Source organism: Pituophis catenifer, unplaced genomic scaffold (genome assembly GCF_029215685.1).
Source record: "Pituophis catenifer annectens isolate HBS135680 unplaced genomic scaffold, rPitCat1.0.hap2 SCAF_3, whole genome shotgun sequence".
Taxonomy (NCBI): domain Eukaryota; kingdom Metazoa; phylum Chordata; class Lepidosauria; order Squamata; family Colubridae; genus Pituophis; species Pituophis catenifer.
In genome coordinates this window covers 42080675-42090009 of record NW_027256883.1, presented here as the reverse complement: position 1 = coordinate 42090009, position 9335 = coordinate 42080675, and the positions used below count along the sequence as shown (strand labels likewise).

General features: G+C 35.0%; 1 protein-coding gene across 1 annotated transcript in view; it reads left to right on the top strand.

Annotated features, from left to right (window-relative positions):
- Positions 1–1487: 1487 nt before the first annotated feature.
- Positions 1488–9335, top strand: part of RP1 (RP1 axonemal microtubule associated) — a 203545-nt gene continuing 195697 nt past the window's right edge. Inside the window, exons 1-2 of the mRNA XM_070942296.1 lie at positions 1488–2132; positions 4740–4911. Of these exons, the coding sequence (XP_070798397.1) occupies positions 1488–2132; positions 4740–4911 (817 nt within the window). The remainder of the gene's footprint in view (positions 2133–4739; positions 4912–9335) is intronic.

The window sequence follows — 9335 nt, the reverse complement described above, 5'->3', positions numbered from 1 at the left end:
AATAGTAGTATGCAAAAAGGATTGCCTACTTGGCTTAGAGATGGGCTTCCCAGAAATATTTTGCTGACTTCCAAGGGAAATAGGTTGCTGCATTAAACATAACTTTCCTTTTTTCATCCAGTAAAGTTAGGTTCTTATGTTTGTAAAATATACCCATCTGTTAGTTCACTGCACACAACAATTGATCTATACACAATATTAGTTAATTGGCTCTTTTATTTAATATTTGGTTTGAGTGTGTCAAAACATCTTGTAAGCACTCAAAAGAAAATCTTTTTTCCATTTTGAATATAGAGCAAATCTTGGCATTGAAAATACACTCCTAATATACTCTACTTAATATTAATAATTTAATAAATAAAGGGGTTGGGAGGCAGAAGGAAGACACTCAATAACAGACTAAATGCTAGATAGGTAACAGTAAAGGAAATAGCAGTAGGTGAGTTTTGGAGATACACAATTATAGCTGAAGAATAGAATCCTCTAAATTTGTCAATGGAGCCAGATTTTTTGCCTCCTTCACTGGATTTCTAAAAGTGGTTTGGGAGCACAGGTCATTTATCCCAGGCAAGGAGGAGTTTTCCTCTTGCAGGGTACCACTCAAGAATGAATACATCTGAATTCCGTGAATAACTGAACAACATTTTAAGGAAGCCCAAGAAAAATTAAACAGAGTATGAAATATTTAATCAGATGAATAAAATCAATCTTTGTATAAAGTTAAGTTAGGTTTTGAAATGGACACAACCATATATAATACGTAATAAGTATAATAATAAAAGCTTGAAAATGCTTGGTTATAAATTAATGTATACAAGTACACTTCTTGAAGGAAGTTGATTCTTCTATTTTTCCATGGTTTTCTCATCAAACAATATCCAAGTTGTAATTAACAGATGAGGGTTAAACTTTGAGTGTCCATGAGTATATTAAGAGAGATATATGTATATGTGCCCCCCCCCCCGTGTTACAGAGAGAGACAGAAATCAATGCAAGGCTATTGGTGAATTTTCTTTCTGGGTTGTGTTCTATATTTCTTTGCAAAGCTTTGATTTGCTGGATTCATTGACCTTGAACAACATGAAAAAATATTCTTCTGAATAAAAATGTTCATAATGTGGGAAATAGGAAATGTTGCAGTTATGTTTGCTGTTGAAACAAAATCCCTCTAATTGTTATTCTGGTGTGACTAAGTACCTATTGCTAAGTAAAAATATCTATTGTACTAAAATAAGATCTGTGAAAATATGTTGGACAATTCTGCTTAAATCTGCAAGTAAAGATATTAGCTAGATCCTACCAGTCTTTGTGAAATTTGAAGATAACAGCACAGACCTATTTAAATCATTGATCTTGGCAAACAATACTGTTGTTGCTTTTGTTGAAATCTCCTTTGTTGCCTGTACATAAATTAGGAAAATGTTCTACTTGGGATTCTGAGACAAAACATTGACTTCTTGCCTCTTTATTTCCAGATTGCTTTTAGCATGAGTAAAACATCTTCAACCAGCAACTCAGTGATCCAACCTCCCAGTTCACAGAGTGAACAGTCTTTATCTGTGCGCCCATCCAATGTCATCGAACCTAGTGTGGCCAAACGGATCTGCTTTTATAAGAGTGGAGACCCTCAGTTTAATGGAATTAAAATGGTTGTCAATAGCCGCTCTTTCAGATCATTTGATGCTCTGCTTGACAACTTGTCAAAAAAAGTTCCACTGCCTTTCGGAGTAAGGAACATTACTACACCCAGAGGAGTGCACAATATCAATAATCTGGAAGACCTTGAAGATGGAAAGTCATACATTTGTTCCCAACAAAAAAAAATCAAACCCATCAATTTGGAGGTGGCCAGAAGAAAGCCATTGCCATGGCAGATTAGTAGGCCCATCAGTGCTCATCGTAAGGCTGTACAGTTAACCAGAGAAAGCAAAGGGAGTATATTCCAACGGGATAGCGCTATACGACTGAGCACCCCTAAGAAGTTGCTTGTTTTCAGAAATGGCAATGCAAAAATCCGGTGTACGGTTGTCTTGAGTAAGAAGAACACACAAAATTTTGAGGCCTTTCTGGACCACATCAGTGAATTAATGCAGTATTCAGTATTGAAATTATATACTACTGATGGGAGAAAGGTAAGATAACTATAAGATAATAATCAAATATGTTTCTTTTTGTGGAATTGGGAGAGGGACTTCTTGTGAATCACACAATATCTCTGATGAAGTGCTCTTCAGTAGAGGTACTTTTACTGTCAAAGTAGGCCCTCGAAAGAAACAGTTTCCCTAAACTTTTATAGCAAATATTGAAACTGAAGCATATGGAGTTATCAACCATTTTTCTAATTTTACTAAAAGCATATTTAGTATGGTAGTGAACTGGGCAGCAAACAAAATAAATTTTACTCAGCTTTTGTTACTAGTTACTAGTTACTAGGTCAAGTTCTTACATTTCAGCATCCATATAATAGATTTCTGTTATTTATTTATTTATTTATTTATTTATTTATTTATTTATTTATTTATTTATTTATTGCCTGTCTCACAACCCAAGTGACTCTACAACAAATTTATTATTATAAAAATTTTCACCACAGAGATCAAGAAAAATAATCTACCACCTTTCTAAGTCTTTTATATTTAAAACAGCTGAGTTACGTTGTCCCGTATTCCCTAGTTATTACTAGATACTTCAGTATTAAAAACATGGAAGTCTTGGAAGCACAAAGTAAGGAGGTCTTGGTTTATGCAAAGAACTATCCTTGTTTTAATCTGCACCTTCCTGTTCTACTTCATCTGTGTACTCTTGTTAAGGAGCTTTTCCAGGGCATCTCTAGGAGCGTCCTCAATCTTACTACTAGCAATTAGTCACATCATAATCTCTTAAAGGCTATACTATGCTTAGACTTCTCATGAGGCATAATTCTTGTTTTTTTTCCCCCCTACAAAGACCTGAAGCAATTCCATTTCCCCTGTTCACATCTTTATTTTGCCCCAGAAAGAAATCACAAAAATAAAGTCCCTTTGTCGATTAGCATCATTTTATAACAAAGAAAACCAATAATTTTTCAGGGCAAATTATTGTTATATGTGTTGCATTAAAATTGCATATAATTCTGTGTATTCCAGTGCAATTTTTCTTTAAAGAAAGCACTAAGTTGTTTATAAAATTAATTGGTAGGAGAAAAGTGAAGTTGCCATGCTTCTTTCCATCACTATTGCATAGAAATAAATAACAGCTTGCCAAAGCTCATTTTAAAATTAAAACAATTTGGGGATTTGTTTATCTCTAATATTTATTAGGCTCACATAAACATTACAGTTTATTTAAATTTTGAAAAGTTATATTGATTGTAACACTAAACCCTAATGAGAGTTCCAAAGCTGTAACCTTGAGTTCCAACTGCAAACAATTCTATACTTTTAGTACATGCACGCACACACACACACATACAAAACTGTAAATACATACATACATTCCTTATGATTTCATAGTAGTGAACAGACTTGTGCAGGCAGAGGAGCTAGCTATTTCTAAATGTTTCCCTGCCTGCTGTCTTCCAGCAGATTTCTGTTTTTCAAAAAACACAGTTGAAATATTTTAAGTTTTCTTTTCCCAAGATGGCTGTAGTAAAGCTTTGATGAATATTTAATATCAACATTTCTTTGTCAAACTAGAAAAATGCTAGTACTGTGATGATAGAAGAGATTTAATTATGATTTAGGGCTGTAAAATCTTTTTTAAATGTTAATTATGATTACGGCTGTAATATTTTGTTTAAAAATTTTCATTGTTACATGAACTTTTCTTTCTATTAGGAATAAACTACCTGCTAGACATATTCATGCTGAAATACGCCATGGGTTTATAAAACTTTTTAAAGTTTTCAATGAGAATATTTCAGTTACTCAACCTAGTTTTTTGTAGAATTTTTCTGGTTCCCAGGGATATTTAAAGGAAGTAGAGATAGGTAGCAGGTAGAAAACAGAGCAATGCTAATAAAAGGAAAGAATGATATATCAGTCTGAGAAAGGAAAAATCTTGAAGTACAGGCTATGGTGTGCTGAAGACGCCTCTCAAAAGCTGATTGAATTCTGGAATTTTTTGAGCTGGCTGAGAGAAGACTCCACTTGCTGTGCCAATCAGCTGTTCTGTATTTACTGATGCTGTGGTAGTAATGGAGCCACACTGCTTCAGTTCTTATATATTTACCAGCACACCACTGAATAGACGTGACCAGGAAAAGAACAAGAGGATGGAATAAATGTCCAACCAAATAAAGCAAAATGACCAGGGTTGTGGTAATACAATCTTAGAATGTCCAAAAGTCCAAGAGACAGATTGTGGCTAACACTGGAAGGGATTTTATTTCTCTGTATGTATGTCTGTGCAATACTACAAGCTAAATGAGGCATATATCTAGGTTAGTATTTATATTATTTCCTCCATCACTACCAATACCACCACTACTGGATATGGTGTGCAAGCCTAACCAATTGTTACTTTACAATTCAGGGTTTTGTGCCAGCTCAAAGTATGGGTTAATTTGGTAACTGGGTTAAATCTCCTTTGTTTGTTTTTTATTTGTTTATTTAATATGCCACCTATCACACTCTACAAAGTGACTATATAAATGAAACCAATGTATTTTGAGGATATTTTCTAATAGTTATATATGGGAAAGAAAGGTTGGGGAAGTGATCTAAAAAGAGGGTTAATTTATTTATCACTTGCTTTTTCAGGTTTCCAACCTTCAGGGTCTGATATTGTGTTCTGGAGCTGTTGTGGCTGCAGGGAGAGAACCCTTTAAGGCAGGGAATTATGATCCTCGTAGGTATTCATTGCCTGCAAGACTTCCGGGGGTCTCCAGTCGTGTCCATCCCCAAGCAAATCTCAAGTCAGAGAGTAGAAAAAGTAAGTTCCTTAAGTTATCCCCACTTTTCCCCATTCTTTTAAATTATCGATAAGATCAGCCTTAGCGTTAGGTAAAACAAATTGGCCAGCTTGGGAAACTGATTTTGGGTATTAAGAAAAAGATAACAAATGGTTAATTAATTAGTTAATATGCTGCTCCTGCTGCTGCTGATTTAGCCTGGGCATTGGGGAGACAGAGAAAGGCAGACAACAGTGTTATTTTACCCTTTAGGTGCCAAAATAATTTAACTTGCTTTCACTCTTCACTTTGAAATTGAAAGAATGTGAAATGTCATTTGTTCACTTCAGAAAATAGGCCTGCTTTTATATTAAGTGGGTGGGGGGGAAACCAAGGCAAATCTCAAAGAGCAGACTGAACATTACCAGTAGTCATGTGTCAATCACTTTGTTTCATTCCAATCTACTTTGCTCGATTGCTATAAAGGGCAACTATGAATACTAATTGAAGGTTCTTGAAAATTGAGTATGTGAAAAAAATAGTGGGTAAACAAACAAGCAAATTAATAAATATGAGAAATAAAATACACTTACATTCTATAGCTGAGCAACCTAACTATAATCTAAAGTGAATTTAAAAATTTGAAATGAAAACCCAGAAGAACATGGAGTCTGTCTCAATGCTTGGAGATTTTACTTGCTGTCCAGAATCTTTCATATGTACAAAATGTGACTCTGGGCCATTAAAAATTATGCTAAACCAACATTAAATGGACAACAATAGCGTCTTTAGTGGCTCTCTAACCTGTTTTCTATAGTCCCTCCCATAGCATCAGTTAGAATTTGTCCCCCTTATCTTTCAGTCACTTTTTGTCCTTAGAAACAGAATTATGATGATTATGCAAGCAAGGATAACATACGGTAACTGAACCAGTAAATTGATTTTTACAAAAGTTGTAACAATTTTTACAATTTTTTTTTGGGTTCCTTCAAGCAAATCTTTATTCCTGGAAACTGCATAGACAAGTCCCTGTAGGTTTCTTGGCAAACCTACAAAAACTTGGCAAATTTTTTTCAGAAGGGTTTTGCCCTTGCCTGCTTCCCAGGGCTGAGAAAGAGTGACTGGCTCAAGATCATCCAACTGGCTTTGGGTCGAAGGCAGGACTAGAAGTCACAGCCTCCTGATTTCTAGTCTGGTGCTTTAAGCACTACACCAAACTGGCTCTCTAATTTGATGGTAGCTATACTTTAATTGTTAATACTTGCATACTACTGGCATTCAGTAATATGGCTGTGCAGTACTTTAGATTCCAAAGAGGTGCTTTGGGACGCTTGTGGGTTCAAATGAAGCATCTGACAGCTCTTTAAAGCAATTTAGTGATCCTGAGAAGTGATGCAGCTGTTTTAGAGACCAGTAGGCAAGCACCATGCCTATGTTCCCACACATTCTGAGTTAGACATTTTGGAATTGAATTTGAAAAATGGCCAGCTCTATTAATTAGACCTTTAAATAAATACGTGCAGCTCAGGATATAGGTTAGAAAATCAAGGAAATTTTTAGATACTTTTTTTTTTTTGCTTTAATTTATATGCCGCCCTTCTCCAGGGACTCAGGGCGGCTTACAATGCGTTAAGCAATAGCCTTCATACTTTTGTATATTTATACAAAGTCATCTTATTGCCCCCGCAATCTGGGTCCTCATTTTACCTACCTTTGAAAGGATGGAAGGCTGAGTCAACCTTGAGCCTGGTGAGATTTGAACTTGCAGTAATTGCAAGCAGCAGATGTTAATAACAGTGCTTTAGTCCACTGTGCTACCAAGGTTCTTTACTTTACTTTCTCTGATTCGTCTAGAAAAAAAAAGAATGAAAAGATTAAAAAAAAGAAAAGAAAAGAAATATAGTATGTTCATGTGTTGACAACTTCTTTTGTCTCAGTTGCCTTAATCCTAGGGGAAAAAAAGTTTGCTTTAAAACTTGACAATAGATGCTGAGTGAATATTCCCACGTGCCTATAAGCACTTTTTCCTGAATCACTTGCAATCATATGTATATGTGCCCATATAGTTTAAATAATCCCAGATTCTGATGAATATTATATAATTAGTTATTTTATTATATCAATTTATGTAGCAATCTCACAACCGCTAATTAATAAAAAGGAATTTCAGTGCATACGCAGCCCCTTTATTAGGAATGCTTTTTTTGTTTGTTTTTGTCTAATATTATCTGCATGTTTTGTACTAACAATGATTTTTTGTGTGTTTTCTTTTGCCTCTTTGCTACCTGTCTGCTGCTATTTTTATGGATGGTTATGCTGGATGACTATCTTCCACACTTTAATCTAACCTTGTCATGTTGGGTGCTTTCAATAAATTGCTTGAAAGTGAGCGGGAGTCAGATAGATTCAAGATCCAGAACTCAGATGTTCTCTGCTTCTTCTTATAAGGAATACAGCAATGATAACAACTTAGATTCCTCTTTTATACCTGACAATGACATGGGCACAATAAAAAATTGTTTGCATGCTGATGAAGTTTACCCTGAAGAGCATTTCACTGATGACATTGAAAAGTCTGTTCATCTTAATCAAGATGGCAGTATGACAGTTGAGATGCGAGTTCGATTCAAGATTAAAAAAAAGGAAACTATAAAATGGACCACTACTGTTACTCATGCTGGCACTTCAGGAGTCATTCCAGAAGATCAAACATCTGATTTAAATATGTTGACATATAAAAATCCCACAGAGGAGTTCAGCATTGCTGAAAATGATGTCCCAATGCAGCAAATCTGTACAAAAACGATCAATCAAAATTCTGCAAATCAATTGAAAACCAGCACTTATGACATCTGGCAGGATCAACTGATGAACACAGAGTTGAAGCAGGAAAGAAATAATGATCTTAAACTTAATTTCTGTAGACCTCCTACTCCTGGGCCTAGAAAAGTTAGACAAAAGAAAGCATTAGTTGAAAGTGTTACAGTGGTATCAGACACAACTGTCCAAAAAAAGATGGTAGGTCAATTTTCTGTCAGTGAAGAAACAGACAATGGCAAAACCAAATCTAAGCACTGTATGATTACTCATGCTAGCAGTCAAATAACAAATGTTCCTAATCCCCAGATTTGTGGCGAATGCAATAATCATACACTGAATCAAACTGACCAAGAGGAGAAACAAATGTTGAGCAAAAGCACAATTAAAAAATCCTTTGATCTGCCTGAAGAGGATGGATTATTACATAATGTTTTGGAGAAATCAGTTGTAGAGAAAGGGTTACCTAACAGTTTAATACCTGAAGGCTATTCTAATATTGGACAAGGACAATCTTTGGTAAAGAGGAATAATACATCTATACTGTGTTTATCTAATAAATGTGATGCTGTAGAACAAGAACTAAATTCCTTCAACAACCATTCAGAATGGTCTCAGTTAAAAACTAAAGAAATTATATATGACCAATGTCAAATACAGCATTGTTCCTCATCATTGCCTCCTAAAAGCAATAATACAATTTGTAAATATGCTCCAATGACTCCTACGTTAACAGGATCTGATTGTATTACTGCTACGCTCCTCTCTGATGAAAGCCAAGCTACATCATCTAGTGACAAAAAGAAAAAGAAGAAGAAAAAGAATAAATTAGATATAGTGAAACAAAATGTAAGTTCCCCAAAGGACTCATATGACATTTCCACTGAAGGTACTACAGAGAAAAATGTAAACACCTGCACAATGCACAACACAAGAGAGATGATGAATCATTCTCCTAACCAGTTAGCAATTCATAAAAGAGAGCTTGCATTTCCTATTGGGAACTCTGATGGTGCTATTAAAACCATAAACACCAGAGGTGATTTATATAGCCAGGTTTCAATCACATCCCAGCAGAATGATTTACAAGATAACATAAAGAAAAATCTAAATAGTCAGTTATCCCACCAAAGTAGCAAATCTATGAAAGCTGAAGATCTACTGTTAATAAAGGATAACACAAAACATGAATTTGAACAGATTAAAGATGGGACATGTAAAGCTCTTAATAAAATAGAACGACCACCTGCTTCACTAAAGCCTTTAACTGATTTAGGAAATGGTCAGAAGGCAGAAGATAAAAAGGGAAAGATTATTTCAACTAAGTTGATAAAATCATCATCAAAACACAAAGAAGTGAAAAAGAAGAAAAAATCTGAAAGTGCTACAGGTAGTACAGACAAGGTATTGGATGAAACGAAAGTTTTGGATACTCTGGGGGATTCAGACTTTACAAATGAGATTACAAAACAGTCTCTTGAAAACTACATTCAAACCTGGTTGCAAAATGTATATCCAAAGGCTGTGAGGCCCCCCAAACCCTGGGCTCCTATAAACTCGATTAACAAGAAATCACATTACCTGATAGTAAAATCATCCTTAGATAAAGAAAGTAAAGAAACTGGGAAGAATAATATTCCTGAAGATA